Source organism: Pantherophis guttatus, chromosome 3, assembly GCF_059756535.1.
Source record: "Pantherophis guttatus breed Tessera chromosome 3, ASM5975653v1, whole genome shotgun sequence".
NCBI lineage: Eukaryota > Metazoa > Chordata > Lepidosauria > Squamata > Colubridae > Pantherophis > Pantherophis guttatus.
The window spans coordinates 190254647-190272050 of record NC_142065.1 but is presented as its reverse complement, the minus strand read 5'-3'; the positions used below and the strand labels follow the sequence as shown (position 1 = coordinate 190272050).

General features: G+C 39.9%; 1 protein-coding gene across 4 annotated transcripts; it reads left to right on the top strand.

Annotated features, from left to right (window-relative positions):
- Nucleotides 1-3472: 3472 nt before the first annotated feature.
- On the top strand, nt 3473-17060 carry PABPC1 (poly(A) binding protein cytoplasmic 1). 4 transcript variants are annotated; one of them, XM_034422552.3, is made up of 15 exons: nt 3473-4186; nt 8524-8717; nt 8815-8930; nt 9426-9556; nt 11305-11399; nt 11631-11768; nt 11855-11950; nt 12568-12840; nt 13110-13200; nt 13627-13734; nt 14109-14263; nt 14789-14873; nt 15558-15688; nt 15790-15883; nt 16628-17060. In XM_034422552.3, the coding sequence occupies exons 1-14, from the start codon at nt 3994-3996 to the stop codon at nt 15880-15882; spliced, it is 1899 nt and encodes a 632-aa protein (XP_034278443.1). In that variant the 5' UTR covers nt 3473-3993; the 3' UTR covers nt 15883; nt 16628-17060. The 4 variants fall into 4 exon arrangements, with proteins under 4 accessions (XP_034278443.1, XP_034278442.1, XP_034278441.1 ...); XM_034422551.3 differs by having other exon boundaries at nt 13624-13734; XM_034422550.3 differs by having other exon boundaries at nt 9426-9565.
- The last annotated feature ends 344 nt before the right edge of the window (nt 17061-17404 follow it).

Here is a 17404-nt window from a genome sequence, read left to right as displayed (position 1 = left end):
GTTTTAGTCAAATTCTAGCAATTCTACTAGTAAAATAGCCAGTTGAGAGCTGATATTATCTCTCAACAGTGTTCATCCCATGACTTTATCAATAAACTAACCTAGGTGTTTGCTTGTTTATTTTATTGACCTCATAAAAAAAGTAGAGCAATTACATTGGTTACTAAAACCTAACTGAGAGGAAAAGAAATTCAAAATAGTTGTGGCGACCACATTATCCAGAATAAAATTGCTGGTTGTTTCTTGGTCTTTCAGCTGCCATTAGAGTCTTCATTTTTTGAAGTTTTTGCTAGAAAAGTTCCATGTGCTTGTTCCTCCAAAAATCCTGCTAATGTATCTCAAGTTGTTGCCCTTCAGACTGGAGGCTAATTTTGGTTAAAGATTCCTTAACTGACAGACACGCATGAAGGATTTTCTCGGTGTATGAATGCCATTGTTTTCTTTATATGCTGTCAAAAAGCTCTGTGAGCAATTTAATATGCTCCAGGGACGGACAGACAGACAGGCAGGCAAGCAGGCAGAGATACCACAGAGATTCCATATGTGCTAAAGCATTGGTGTGCAAATTAAAGAAAAAAGGAAAACATAATGAGCAAAAGAAATTAAAAGTAGGAGATGAAAGCCAGGCATGTGTGGCCACCAACAGGAACAAGAAAAGGGCAAAAAACAGCTAAGGTGACAGAGACCACAGAGTGAAAGGACCAAAAGGGAATAAAAGAGCCTTGGTAGTACAGTGGTCTAAGGCACCCTGTTATTAAGCTGGTTATTAAGGCCAGCTGCCTGCAATTACTGCAGGTTCGAATCTCGCCAAGGCTCAAGGTTGACTCAGCCTTCCATCCTTTCTAAGGTAGGTAAATTGAGGACCCAGATTGTGGGGGCAATAAGCTGACTTTGTATAACTATACAAAAGTATGAAGGCTATTGCTTAGCGCATTGTAAGCCACCCTGAGTCTCCGGAGAAGGGCGGCATATAAATCAAATAAAAAAAAAAGGGGGGGAGAGATAGGTAGGTGGATGTACTTAAAGCGCTTTGCAGTTGTGAGTACAGGCTGCCAAGCGCCTGAATTTTAATCATGTGATTGCAGTGGCACTACAATGGCAGTAATTTCAGGGCCATTGTAACTTTGAATGGTTGTTGAATGTTTAGTTGTAAGTTGAAGGCTACTTTAAGTATTGGCAGTTGTCCAGAGTCATGTACTTGAGATAGATAGCCATATTACATTAATATCAAAATTTGAACCAATGTAAAATTGGAAGTTGGTTCCCATTAATTTGATCACAGTATCAAATGTTGCAAGTAAAATATCTATGAGAACAAATGGAATATTTAGAAAATGGTTTAAAATTGTGCATGGAGTAAAATGACAATATTATTATTATATTAGTTCGATTTATATGCCTTTTTCCGGAGACTCAGGGCGGCTTACAACGCATTAAGCAATAGCCTTCATACTTTTGTATATACCTGCTTAGTAGGGCTTTCACACACACCCCAAGCGGTGTTCTATTTTATACAAAGTCAGTTTATTGCCCCCACAAACCGGGTCCTCATTTTACCTACCTTGAAAGGATGGAAGGCTGAGTCAACCTTGAGCCTGGTGAGAATTGAACTCGCAGTAATTGCAGGCAGCTGGCAGCTAAATGCTACTTTTAACAGTAGTTTAGTCTGCTGCGCCACCAGGCTCCTATATGGATCTCATCAGTTGTTTAGTGTAGTTATAGTTAGTATAGTTAATGAGTATATAAAGTATTGGCTTGGAACATGAATGTATTTGTATTCTGTATGCAGATGATACATGCTGTTGGCTGAAAATGATTTGACAGTATGCATCTGAAGATTAATATATCAAAAACATGAATTTTGCTTGAAGGGAAAATAGAGTATATAATATCTATCTAGTTCATAAATGTTTATTAAAGAATGAAAAATCAATGGAGAAAAATTTAAGATACAAAAATACTGGTAAAATTTGGATAGTAAGTGATCTATGGACATAAGTGTCTGAAAATGGCTTAAGAGTATACTTTTGTCTACTTTGCTCAGTGAAAGTAAGGATTAGACATGTCAAGAAAACAGAAAAAGCATTTGAATATAGTGAGATCCTTAGTATCTACATGATAGAATAAAGAAAGATAAGTAGAATAAATAGGCCCTGGATGAATAAGGATTGAAGGCAAATGTGAATAATAGGCATGAAAGAAGTGTGCTGTGGTTTGAGAGTACAAAGTATGAGGATTAAATCACAAAGGAAAATATATGACACATAAACATGCTAAGGGGAAGACAAGAGAAAGCCATGTTAGATGGAGTTGACGAAATTCTCACGAAAGAACGGTGACATCGTTAAAAAAACAAAAGGTAATGTATGAGGTATTGGTATAATCCAGATTATTTTTTTCTTTCACTCGCTGCCTTTTAATATTTTTTGCTCACTACTGTTCATTTTCTCACTATAACACCTTCACCCCAAAACGCATATGTGTGGATGTATGTGGACTTTATAGGAAAGTAAGTGAGAGCCAGTTTGGTGTAGTGGTTTAAGGCATCAGATGGCTGGGAAGCAGGAGATCATGAGCTCTAAGCCCACCTTGGGCACCAATCCAGCTGGATGACCTTGGGCCAGGCACTTTCTATCAGCCCTAAGAAGGAGTTAATGGCAAACCACTTCTGAACTGTTTCTGAGAATCCAACACAATTGAACGGAAGAAAAAAAAATCAGTACATTAATTTGTTCATCAGGAAACTTTTACAGTATATAAATCAACTCAGTTCTAAAGGTGCTTTTTCAAGAGGCAACTGGACTTTCTGATTTTTCTTTGAAGACCTTTCGCTTCTTGGATGAGAAGCGAAACGTCTTCAAAGAAAAACCAGAAAGTCCAGTTGCCTCTTGAAAAAGCACCTTTGGGACTACCAGGACCCATGGCTGACTGAGAATCGCCATAGACAATTCAATTCTAAGATTTTGGTTAAAAAAAAAAATCCTTCACACGTCTGTCTTCGGGTCCGTCGGTTTAACTATAATTCGCCTTCAAAAAAATCGCAAGTTTCTTGTCCAAAACTTTGCATAGCGCTGCTTTTCCCGAAAAGGAAGACTATGACGGGTATGCCGTTACGTAATCGAGCGGAAAGCGCATGCGTTTCTCGGGCTACTTCTCGACAGCCCCTTCAGTCACACCCTCCTTCCTTGGTCATAGGTCTGTGAACTGAACCCCTCCTTTGCCTCTACTAACTGCTCATGCGCCCTCGGCTGCCCAAATTTGGGCACCTGCGTCTCCTCGTAAAGGGCGACGTGCTACCTAAGCGCTGCGCGCTGTTGCCCCGCCCCTTCCTCCGAGCGCTCTTCCCACCCCCCCAGCCTCTGGAGGCGACGCATGCGCAGAGAGGCTTCTCAGTGCGTGGCGTGCTGTGCGGTGGAGGCGGCTGGGGGCGGGGCGGCTATATATAGTGCGTGGCCGGGGCGGTGGCCTCCCCCTTGTCCCCCGGCCGATGACGGTGCTGTGTGCACAGTGTGTGTGCTCCGGCCTTCCCCGGACACACCAGCTCTGCCGCACCATTTACTACTAGAAGAAAAAAAAAACCTTTAAAAATCCAAAAAAAATTTTAAAATCCGAAAAAAATATTTTAAAAAAATCCTTCGCCTTACTACCCGCCCCCACCTGCAACCGGCCGGTTTGGTATAAAATAACCCGGTGAAGCGAAGCGAAGTCCCGGACCCGGCTTAGCCGAGAGGAGACCCGCCCAAACCACCTCCATCCACGCAACAGCAGCAGGAGGAAGAAGACCCGCCAGCAGCGGTAACAGCAGCAGCAGCAGCAACAGGACCACCTGCTCCTCCGCTCGCCAGCAGCCCCGAGCGCTCGAGCAAGCCGCCAACCGTCGCCAACCGCCGCCGCGGAGCCGTTGGGTTTAGAACCCGCCGGCCCGTCGCGGCCTCCTCGGCGCTCGCGAATCTACCCAGCCGCCTCTTTCCCCCTCCCCGTCCCCCCGCCAGCATGAACCCCAGCGCTCCCAGCTACCCGATGGCCTCGCTCTACGTGGGCGACCTGCACCCCGATGTCACCGAGGCCATGCTCTACGAGAAGTTCAGCCCCGCCGGGCCCATCCTCTCCATCCGCGTCTGCAGGGACATGATCACCCGGCGCTCGCTAGGCTATGCCTATGTCAACTTCCAGCAGCCCGCCGACGGTGAGGAAGCGAGGGAGGGTCGCGGGGGGGGGGGCGGGTTAGAGGAAAGGGGGTCTTGCCCCCCCTCCCCCACGCGGGCGTTCCCTGGATCCACTTTCCCAGGCCCACCACATGGGGGGAAAGGAGAAGGACGGGAGGGGAAGGGAGGACACGTGGGAAACGAGACAGCCGAGTTTCGGTCTCCGGCGTGGGAAGGAAAGCCACGGAGGGCTCTTCTTCCCTCGGGGCTCCGGCCAACGGCCGCTGCCTTTCTTTCGCTGTCCCCACGCGAACCCCCGCTTAGCCTTCCCCGCGACTGCCTCCATTTTTTTACAGTCGGCGCCGTCTCCCTGTCTCGGGCCTATCCCTTCCCGCGCCTGCCTCGGCTGGAATCCCCCCCGCGCTCGGGATAGCAGGCAGGCGTGGGGGAGGGAGAGGAGAGAGAGAAAGGACGGCGAGGGAGGCCCGCACGCGATGCCCCCTCCTTGGGCTTCCGTTTAAGCGGGGAATCGATCGCGCCGTTTGCGGGAAACGAGGAGGAGGAGGAGGAGGTGTGCGGGAAGGGAGACTTGCCAGCCCTCGTGGCAGGACCACCGAAAGGGAAGGGTGAGGCCTTGGGCCGTCGAAAGGCCTTTTTCGGCCCTTCACTTCCGCGAAGGGTTACGCAGACTTCGGGATCACGAGGCAGGGCCTTAAAATGTCCCCCGCAAGGGCGTGTCGGGAGCTGGCTTCCGCCGGCGAAAGGCGCTGAGTCCGGACCGCTGATGAAAGGCAGCCTGGCGGAAATTCCACTTTAATTATAAGTTTGAAAGTCGTGGAAGGAGGAAGAATAAAGGCGGAAGCGAGGCCCTGAACCTGCAGTTACTGAAACCAGTTATAGGCCGTGTTTAATTATCCTTTCCTTTCCTCCTGTGGAGTACTTTTTTTTTTCTTTTTTGCCCCGTGGGTCTGGAGAGCAACGATGAGCCGGATTCCCTGTATTAAAAAGTAAACACGTTCATCTATTTAAACACGGCTTGAAAGCCTACTTTTAAAAATCTTTTTGGTCCACGTCTAAAAGAACATTTTTCTTGATTGTGGCTTTTGAAGCCTTTTGACACTTCAGTTTGCATAAAGCATCTAAAACGTTTTGGCCTCATGACATACATTAAAGAGTAAAATAGCATTGTTTTCCTCCCAGTTCCCTAATTTACTGTCTGAGTGCCCAGAAATTGAGAAAAACTCCTCTCACTTGCCATTGGAGGAGATCTAAGGGAAGCCAGCATAGCTAGACTTTATATTGATGGGAAGGGGATGGGTGGGTGAGCTGTTGTCAAATGAAAGACACCAGGAGTTGGATTTTATTCCTAAATCCTCTTCAAAGTGATTTTGTTTTCTACTTCAAGAGTAGTTGACATACTGAAGCAATAAATACCTATTGGGCTAAAAATGAGTATGATTTTGCTTATTTCATATACACACCTTAATAAGCGCTTGTGTTTTCCATGACCAGTGAAATGAACCAGTGAAGAATAAATAAGATGAATCTGAGGAATAAATGGAATAAAATTGTTTCCTCATTTATTTTGGGTTTATTTAATATACCTTATTTCTTGTGATAATCATATACAATGCATTAAGGGGGGGGAAATCACATTGCAGATCAGTAAATCATCTATAAGGCATGGAAAACTCGTTTCCAATTTACATTGTCTTGCATGAATTGAAAATGGGAGCCACTGTTTTTTAGTCCTGTAAGCTTGGATTGTCCAAGCATGGCAGTATATTGAAGGACAGATTGTGTATAAATTCAGTCAGCAAATAATAGTCTGTTCATTGAGGCTGTAGGGATTGCCCAAATATAGGATTATTTCTAATGATCTGTTTCTCAGAAAGTATTAGAGGTTTTTCCAGCCAACTTCAGTATTTTGCTAAGATGCCTTAGCTGAGGATTCATTTATTCCAGAAAATAATAGCTGTGTTCAGACATCACAGTAAGCTGGAATTCAGAATTCTTTAGAATTCTAGCATGTGTATGAATGAACAATATCTTGGTATATGCTACAAATGCTATTACTTAGTTCTTCTTAAATTAGCTAAATAAACCTGAATGTTCAGAGTTTGGGTTAAATTAAGTAAACTCTTAGAATGCTCTGCTTTTTTTTCTAAAAGCTTATAGCAGATAAAAACAGCAAACAATGGCTGATGATTCTTATTGGAGAAATAAACTAAAAATTTGCAGTTAATTGGAACTAGTAAGCAACTGTTGATTTCTGAGGGAATAAAATGAGAATTATGAAGCTATACGCACCAGTACATTGTTTATTCACAAAGCTGGACTGAAAGAATTTTAACTTATTGTTACATCAAATTTAGTTAATGTTTAATAACTAAATTACCATCTCAGGAAAGCTTTGCATTTTCAATGGCTTTAAAAGTGAAAAATAAAGTTATTTAATTAGGTAATTCTGAAATGCTTTTTTTCTTTTGTTAAGACATTATTATTCACAGGAAAATATATATAAATTCTATACAGACTACAGCATACACAGTTACTGAAAAAAAAAACTATTTAGGACTTGCTTAAATGCTTCAGTGAAGTTTTTTGAAAATAACTTGCATTTTTTGAGTTAATAGAATATGTATGCAGCATTATCACTATATTCCTCATTAATGTTATTGAGAGTTCAAACTTATCATTTGCTTCATCTTATTAGTATTAGGATTTGAGTAAACATTATGGAGGAAAGCATCTGTACCTTTTGTTAGAATAATTTAAATTGACACACTGTGTTTTCACTGACCTCTACCTCTATTCTATTCTGCAAATTTTGTACGTATGCAAGAGGGTTGAGCTACCTTTACTGAATTGGCAACTTCCAGGGTATGTGCTCTGCCTTGAAAGCAGCAGGTGGAGCTGTTGTTTCACAGTTGCATTCTAAAAAAACAAAAACCTGAGGTAGCATATTTAACTAGCAGCACTCCATGTTCAGGTTAAGATTAAAATCTCTAAACTCCTGTTGCAGACCAGCAGTTGTTGCCTTACTCTGCTCTCCTGTTTTCCATCAGAGGGCCTATCAGAGCCTGGCTACGTTGTTGCCATTTGTGTTGCTGCACTCTGCATTGTTCCTGAAAGGGCAATAAAACTTATGAACACTTTATTCATGGTTGCCTGGTTTTAGCTGCTGATATTGACTAACTGTATCTATAACCAACCTGGCTTTACAAGATTTTTTAGGGATGATAGAAACAGTGGGTATAAAAATACGTTTTTATATGTTTAGCAAATTCTAACACTGTTATGTACTAAGCCTATGTAATAGTACATATAGTACATAGCAAATTCTAACAGTGGTATGCAATAGTGTATAAAGTGATATAGAATGCAAGAGCTGTAGCATTGTTCCCGTAGGTTGTTTTCCTATTCCTGATAGACAGTTTCTAGATGCTACTGTGTAAGGAAACAATTCATAGATTGCTGGGGAATGGGGAAGACTTTTCCAGTTGTTTCTCTTGGTACGTTGTTCTGTGTTGAGCATAGGTAGGTAGGAAGATGCAATCTTGCAAAAAAAAAGACTAGTTTGCCTGAAAATTCATTTTTGAACTTGAGGTAGTGCTTTGAAACTTTAATCTCATTGACTCTCATTCTGTCCCCTTTTTGTTATTGGCTAACATTCAGTGGTATTGCAGAAATTTTGTACTTTCTGGTTCATTGGGCAAGGTTTATTGAGTTGCAGATGAAATAGGAATTTGAAAATATATCTTTAGCAAAAATGAACCTTAAAAGTCCTTGTTACCACTTTCCTTCATTTACTGGAAAATAACCCTTTTATACTATGGTAATATAAAATTTATTTTACCTTAGTTTGGAAACACCATGGCGTGATTCCAGTTTTTTATTTTCTAAGAAGAAAATCTATCATACTTCAAGAAATATTTTAGTTATTTTGCTTGTGAGTAGAAATTTATTTAGTACGGTAGCAAGCCAATAACTGCAGAATGATCTTCCATCTGTTAAAAACTTCTTGTGACACAGGTTGGTTATATGCTTATTGCAACTTGTACAACAGTATAATATACGGTATTCATTAACCACCTTTTTTTTTTATGTTGAGATTAGAAAGTGAATATTACTAGCTGGGTTTTTTTTTTTAAGTTTAAAATATAATTTTGTTGGTACAAAATATGACATTGATTTCCACTTTCAAATGTGTAGCTTGCATCTGCTAAACACTCAACTTTTCCTTTGCTGCTTCCATAATTTTCAGATGAATGAGTAGTCTAATCATTCTCTGGAGTTCAAGAAGCAAACAACAAAGTTGAAGTTATAAACAATGACATTATTCTATTAGGATTAAAACAATCCTTTTGTTTTACAGCTGAACGAGCTTTAGATACCATGAATTTTGACGTCATTAAAGGCAAGCCAGTGCGTATCATGTGGTCTCAACGTGATCCATCTCTTCGAAAAAGTGGTGTTGGCAACATTTTCATTAAAAACTTGGATAAATCAATTGATAATAAAGCTTTGTATGATACATTTTCAGCTTTCGGAAACATCCTCTCTTGTAAGGTGAGTGGAAAGAAAGCAAAAAATGGGGAAAGGTTTCAGATTGGAATTAACATGATTAGATTCAGTTGATCTCACAAGCATTCCAATACTTTCACAGGTCGTGTGTGATGAGAATGGCTCCAAAGGCTATGGGTTTGTACATTTTGAAACACAAGAAGCTGCAGAAAGAGCTATTGAAAAAATGAACGGAATGCTGCTTAACGATCGTAAAGTGTGAGTACAAAAGTATTTTTCTTTGAGCTTTTAAAAGTTAAATCACGTTTAGAGAAATCTCATTTTACAGAAATCTAAATCAGACACCCTTGTTCCAATGTTGACTTACCTTATTAGAAATATATATCCAGGGGGAAAAAAGAGGGAAAACTTATGTATTGCATAGGAACTGTGAGAGACATAACATGTCACAATCGGGAGGAGTCATACCACACTGCTGTGCTTCCCTGGATGGGAAAGCACAGCGGGGTAATATAATTACTCCATTCTGAGAAGTCTGTTGTAAGACAGAGGATTAGACAAGCTTAGTACTCTGCTATTTACCTGAAGGTGTACTGCAGTGTGCTATGGCAGCTGCTCGCATGCAGGAAAATGACACAACATATGGGTGAGCACCTCAGGGATTGATCATAAAGCGTATTCCTGTAGACATAGTCATGTAATGAGCATTTTCAAAATACCTAAGTAGCTTCTTGTCTTGCCTTTAAAAACTAGATTTGTTGGAAGGTTTAAATCACGCAAAGAACGGGAAGCAGAGCTTGGAGCTCGCGCTAAGGAGTTCACTAATGTTTACATCAAGAATTTTGGAGAAGACATGGATGATGAGAGACTGAAAGAACTCTTTGGCAAGTTTGGTAATGTCTTGATCTTTTCATGTATATAAAAACGAGAAGAGTTGGTATCTTACTATAATATTTCTACCCAACTGCAACTCCCTAATTAGCTTATATTTATTAGATTTGCATGCTGCCCATCTCATTAAAAACATTAAAACAAATGATAATGATAATTCATAATTGAAAGATGGGGAAAGGGAGCACGAAGTACACGGAGAGAGGTAGGTTCTTTCTTAATCCAATAGCTACCTCTAGAGGGTGTACTCCCTTTGGAGCCAAAGGCCAACTGACTGATCCAGGTCTTCAGGCCCTTACAGAAGGTCGGGAAGGATGCGGATCTCATCTTGGTGGATACGATGTTCTAAAGGGCAGGAGGCACAGCAGAAAGGGCTCTTCTGGACCCAGCCAGCCAAAATTCCTTGACCAACAGCTCCGCAATATGCCCTTTCTCCCAGCAGGGTGGAGTGGGCCAATCCCATTGGGCTGAGACGATTCCTCAGCCTGGGTCCATGCTAAGGAAGGGCTTTAAATGTGATAACCAACATCTTAAATCGTATCCGGAAGAAAACCACAGCCAACGCAACTCATAAAACTGGTGTAACATGGGCCAACCTAAAGGCTCCAAGAACTGCTTGCGCCACTTGTAGCATTCTGCACCACTTGTAGCTTCCGAATATACATCAAGGATAGCCTCATGTAGAACGCATTGCAATAGTCCAGCTTTTAACTGGAGATAGCGGTAACTGAACTAGTAACATTCTACATAGGAATTAAAGAATGTGATTTTGTGGTCACTGTTTTTAATTCATTATTTATTTATTTATATACTGTATTGCCTTTCCACTAAAGACCATTGATGAAAGGCTGATAATGGTAAAAAGAATAAAGTATCATAATTACTTCAACATACCATATATATTCACAGCTAAGCTGACAGTCGAATTATTAACCAAAATATCATGGAAAATGTATCATTCATGGATAAGCTAACTCATATTTTTCATGGCATTTTTGTCAAAAACTCAAGGATCATCTTATGGATGGGTTTAGGCTTGAGTACACACAGTATATTTAATTATAGGTGTTATAACTAATTAAATATACTGTGTGTACTCAAGCCTAAGCCCATCCATCAGAAGATCTCACATTCTCACATTCCATGAGTATTTAAATAAACTTATGTCAAAATATCATTTTTATTTACTGCCATAAACAGTAGAAATACAGCTGTAAAGGTGGGTCCAGACTAATTGCAGGTCTTGATTAGTTTAAATATGTTAAAATTGTACCTTATGAACACTTACCTTCAGAGGAACCCAGAATTGTTTACTCACAGATTTACATTCTGTTTCTGACTTAACTCCTTTAAAACACATGCCTGATGTGCTACATTAAATAGCCACATTAAATAGTACTTTTAACATTGGACACAATATGTAAGCAACATAATCTTCCCCAACTATACCATTGATGTCCTGACTGGGGATGCTTGTATTTTAAGTGAACCCATTTGGAGGGCAGTAGATAGGGGAAGAGCTTTCCAGAATAAAAAATAAGTTCAGTCCAAAAATATGTTCAGTAGTAATTTTTTTACGGTTACTGTAATGTCTTAAGAACTCTAAGGAAGACAAAATGGGTTTATTGTTGGTCTTTCTGATGCTCTCCCATCGTGGAGAATCTTTGTAATCTACGGCACAGATTTTCTCTAAATATGGGTGAATGGCAAATATATGTAACAAATTTTGTATGCTTTATAGGACCTGCCTTGAGCGTGAAAGTTATGACTGATGAAAGTGGAAAATCCAAAGGCTTTGGCTTTGTCAGTTTTGAAAGACATGAGGATGCCCAAAAAGTAAGCCTGCATATGATTGTGTGCAAACTGTGGAATATTGTGGCGACCAATTTAACTGTGGGACCTTTCTTGTTTTTGTTGATACACATCACACTATGTTAAGTCTTGTCTGTGCTTTTTGCAGTATTGATTTCATATTATCAAATCTTTTATAAGAATTCTTTATGTTTTGAGTATAACATATTTTATATTGAGTTACAGCAGTTTAAAGTATATTTTTTATTTATAAAGGCTGTAGATGAGATGAATGGAAAGGAACTCAATGGGAAGCAAATATATGTTGGACGAGCTCAGAAAAAAGTTGAAAGACAAACAGAGCTTAAACGCAAATTTGAACAAATGAAGCAGGATAGGATTACAAGATACCAGGTAAAATTTCACTCTGATAGTTAATATTTTTGCTGAATTTTTACATTATTTACAGTTTATGACATTCTTTTTTTTCCTTTGCCAAGGGTGTAAATCTATATGTGAAAAATTTAGATGATGGAATTGATGATGAACGTCTGCGCAAAGAATTTTCACCATTTGGCACAATAACTAGTGCAAAGGTAAGCAGCTCAGTTGGGAATTGGAAAATTGCTTACCTGTCATCAGTCCAGTCAGTAGGCTACATGGAAGGACCACATAATTCAAGTGTAGCCATCTGTATTATCAGGGTTTAGTCAGTCATCAGTAGAAGTGCAAATGGTTACAGTCTATAGCAGGGGTGTCAAACTCAAGGTACTTAGATCTGGCCCGTGGGACTGCCCTGGAAACAGTGAAGGACTGGCCCGCGGTGTTTCAGGAGCTCCTCCTGAAAAGGAGCTCCCGAGCTTCATTTTTGGCTGCTACAACCTCCTGCAACCCTCTGCCAATGAAAACGGAGCTCGGAAGGACAACCCGAGCTCTGTTTTCATTGGCAGAGGGTTGCAGGAGACTGGCAGCTGAAATGAGGCTCGGGAGCCCCTTTTTGCTGGCAGAGCACTCGGGCCACTGCAGGCACCCCCGATAGGAGTGACATTGAGTTGGCCATGTCAACCCTGCGCCCCCCCAGCCTCCAAAGTCAAACACAACCCTGATGCTGCCCTCAATGAAATCGAGTTTGACATCCTTGATTTATACAGACATACAGTGTGATGCAGTGCTCAGATACAATGTTTTTAAGCTTGTGTGTTTCTTTTGATAGGTCATGATGGAAGGAGGCCGCAGTAAAGGATTTGGGTTTGTCTGCTTTTCTTCACCGGAAGAAGCAACCAAAGCAGTAACAGAAATGAATGGTAGAATTGTGGCCACCAAACCACTATATGTGGCTTTAGCTCAACGTAAAGAGGAACGCCAGGCTCACCTCACCAACCAATATATGCAGAGAATGGCAAGTGTGAGAGCAGTGCCCAATCCTGTCATCAACCCTTACCAACCAGCACCTCCTTCAGGTTATTTCATGGCAGCTATCCCGCAGGTATGATTCGAAACTCCCTATTAAACTTAAATTCAGTGTGTGTGTGTGTGTGTAGTCGGTGTAGCTTTGTGCGAGATACATGGTGGCTATTAAAATAATTGTCTCTACTGCTTTAGAAAGCCTTCAGAATTTTTATATGGAATAGTTAAGCTTAAATGGAATAATGCTTAATTTCATACTAAATTTCATAATGCTGCAGCTTTGAATACTGGCTTGAGCTCTTGAAGGAAAGGCAGAATATAAATCAACTATTTTTTTTCCCTCAACAGACACAAAACCGTGCAGCCTACTATCCTACTAGCCAGATTACTCAACTTAGACCAAGTCCTCGCTGGACTGCTCAGGGTGCCAGACCTCATCGTAAGTGACTCTGTTTTCTTACATAATTTATTATTTGTATTTGTTGAATTTAGATACTTCCCTTCTCACAGAGTGACTCTGGCGATGTATAATTAAAACACAAAACCCTAATCCTAACCCTAAAGATTGAATAAAAATGTAATCAGTTAAACAACCAGATAAAAACAAGAACAGAATAAGCTACAAGGTGGAAGGTGGGCTTCAAGGTGCCAATTACCCCAAGGGCTGCATGCTCCTCAGTGAGTTCTATGCAAGTTGGCAGGGCCAGGTCTTCAAGCTCTTTCGAAAGCCCGGGGGGGGGGGCACTCACCTGTGGAAGGAGAGTATTCCAGAGGGTGGACAAAGAAAGCCTGGACTCTGTCAGGTGAACGGTGGGTTTACTTTTATTAATTTCTAAAATACATGCTTAAATTATCTTAAAAGCAGCTTTCCAGAATATGCCAGGTGCCATCCGCCCTACAGCTCCCAGACCACCATTTAGTACCATGAGGCCAGCTTCACAAGTTACACGAGTCATGTCAACACAGCGTGTTGGTGAGTTCTGAAAGGTTTTTTACTTTAATTTTTAAACAACAAGGCAAGTTGGAAGCATTGGCAGTAAGGTTAGAAAAATACAAAGAAGGATAGTGAGACAGCGTGCCTAGTTTTCTTTAATTCCCTTTTTTTGTCATTTATGTTATGCATAATGTTGTTATACCAAAAGGGAATTGCATGATGTATATACATGATGGATATGTATATACTCTAATTACATCAGAGTAATTCATGAAACATATGCAATTCAGTTGCGCTTTCAAGTTTAAATGTCATATATTTTTTAAAACCCTTAAGCAAAAATTGTGCAAGCAGACTTACTGTCGTACCGTTGAAAAGTGTTGTCTCTTAGCTTGAAATCGTTCTCTTTTCAGCAAACACATCAACACAGACTATGGGTCCACGTCCAGCAGCAGCAGCCGCTGCAGCCACTCCAGCTGTACGCACTGTCCCACAGTATAAGTATGCTGCGGGGGTTCGCAATCCTCAGCAGCATCTTAACACACAGCCTCAGGTTGCTATGCAGCAGGTAAGCATGAAAACTATGGGACAACCTTAAAAGTTGGGGTAACAGCTGGAACCTAGGCATAATTAGAAATATCTAAAACACATTCAAATAAAATGTGAAAGCAGGCATGGGATGGATTTCTAGTCAAGATTTCTTTATTACTCAAGAAAAGGATGAACTTGCTGGCCATATAGTAAAATTATGTTGTCAGTAAGCACATTTGTTATCTCCAAGTAGAGTCTGTTATACTCTAGTGAAGGGCTGTCAAACTCCCGGCCCATGGGCCAGATGTGTCACGCACTGGCCACGCCCACACCTGGTTTAGCGAAGGGGGGGAGTCTGATACATCACATGACATTGCCATGATGGTGTGAGTTTGACCCCCCTGTTCTACTGAATTATTTGCTATTCAGATGCAGCATTCTGCTCTTTGTGGTATTCAGATCTGAGTGATTGAATGAGAATAATGCAGGTTTAATCAGTATATTATTTGATGTAAAATCATCAAACAAATTAGTTAACTTATTCAATGTTTTGAAATTCAAGCCTGCTGTCCATGTACAAGGTCAGGAACCATTGACTGCTTCCATGTTGGCTTCTGCCCCTCCACAAGAACAAAAGCAGATGTTGGGTAAGTTGCTATTAATATCATGTGAACATGGGGAGAATGGGAAAGCAGGTTTTGATGTGTCATGTTGAGAGCATGGAAGGAAAGCTGCAGCAATATATTTGAACTGACTGCAGAAGAAAGATAACAGCTGGTGGCACCGCCTATTTATCAGTGTTCCTGGCCACTTGCATAGTTTTTCTTACTGCATTATCTAAAGGCAAGGAGTGAAATTACATTTCTGTAAGCAGAAGTCTTCTATGCAGGCATGCACTTTGGATTCAGTCCTCAGATGTCCCAGAAGATGGGTCACGCATCCCTTCTGACATTCTTTTTTAAACGTTGTTGACATTATTTAATTTTCCACTTATTACATATCGGGTTGACTCAGCTGAAAGTTACATAGAGGAAAGAAAATGTTCAAGTGTTAGATGGAAGAAGCTAGTTACGGAGTTAACGGGATCAATGAGGATATCAAGAGAAGCAATTTCTTAATAATCCAAATCATTTTATTGATAAGGGCACTAGCTGTTCAAAATTGCAATCTTCCAAGATCCTCCTGCTATGAGGACCTTTGAGTTTATTCTCTTAACTAGCTTGTTCTGTCAAAAGAAAAAATTAATTTTTGCAGTAGTGGAACTGAACTAATGAAATAGATACACAGATCATGCAGTCTTGTAAAGTCACAAATTGTGAATTGTTTTCTAGGAGAACGTCTGTTCCCTCTTATCCAAGCCATGCATCCTACTTTGGCGGGTAAAATAACTGGTATGTTGCTAGAAATTGACAACTCCGAACTTCTTCACATGCTTGAGTCTCCTGAATCCCTTCGTTCGAAGGTAGGCAGATTCTTCAGTTTGTGTTTGTTTTCTTCTTTTGGAATCCAGCCTATTTTCCTTTTTAACAGAAATCGTAGTAATTCAATTTTCCCCTTAACTAGGTTGATGAAGCTGTAGCCGTACTGCAAGCCCATCAAGCTAAAGAAGCTGCTCAGAAAGCAGTTAACAATCCAGCAGGAGTTCCAAGTGTCTAATGTAAGTATTCATGAGAATAGGCTTCATATGGGAAATAAATTAGAGTTGCATTTCATTGCAGACAATTGGCTTTGCGCATCATAGTAGGCTGTTAACTTTTATCCAGTATCCTGGAAGTCTAGTTAGACGTTTTATTCATGCTGAATTTCCTTAGCAACAATTACTACTGTATCTGTATCCTGAGATCTAGATTACTATAGATAAGGATTTCCATGTAGAACAATGGGAACCTTGTTGCTTGGCAAGTGATAGATTATTACTGGAATTCAATTATCTCTGGGATTTGTATTCAACAGGCATTGGTTTTTGGCTCGAAACAAGATTTATCAGTGATAGATATAAGGCCATAGATGTTGTAGCCTTAATTCTGTCAGAATTGAGAAGTATACATTGCCATGTATGAAATCTGTAGGCTGGCAAGATTAATTTAGAAAACTGCATTCAGACATTCCGAAAGCCAATGGCATGCATCTAGCTTCCAGTCATTGTTAATAGAAATATTTAACTAATATGGCCAGATGCCTTTCTGCTTCTTTAATTTTTGTTCATGATGAGATGGTAGTAGCCAGTGAGCTTTGCAGTTCTCCCATCACATGTTTGCTTTAGTAGCCATTTCACTTCCAGTTTGAAGAACAGATTTATTAAAAGGGCATAGAATGTTTTTGAAACTTAGAAATAATGCACTAACAGTGAAATGGGCCTCAAGATAATGTGTTTCTTTGTTCTTATATTTTTTTATTACAGAAGACCCAGGACTACGTATTATTATATCGCTTCACCGAAGAAAAAAATCTAAACATGGAAAAACTACTAAATATTGAGAAAAACATTGCAAAATATAAAATAAATAAAAAAAGGAAAGGAAACTTTGAAGCTTATGTACACAACAAATGCCAGGACTAGCAAAACTGCTAGTCCTAGATTACCTATTGATTTAAAATCCAAAAAAAAAATAGCAAAAGTTAAAAAACAAATTAATGTTTTATAAACCCGGGGAAAAGAATTTTCAGCACAGTACAAAAAATTTAAAGCATTCCTTTCTTTAATTTTGTAATTTACTGTGGAAAAGCTCAGAATATCACTACTGTTGTAGTTAGCAGTAAGGATTGATAGCTGAGCAAAGAACCATAATTTGGATTATAAAATTCTTGCTTTAATAAAAATTCCTTAAACATTGGCATTTTGAATATTTTTTCTTCTTTTAATGACCTTGTCAAATAATAGCATGAATTTATAAAGTCCTATACTACAAGTTCAGATAATTTTATATTTCACTATTAACAGGTTGATTGTAAATTTGAAAATTGACTATAAACAGCTAGTTTTATTCTTAATACTGAATTCTGAAAGAAAACAATTGGTTTATTCAGGTTATTACCTAAAACAATGGATACTCATTGGCTATTTTTAGTTTAATTAATTTCAATAATACGATTCTTAGGGATACACTGAAATGTAATATAAATAGGTTTAAATCAATCCCTCATTGCTATTTAAAAAGCTATTACATTTGGGAATCAA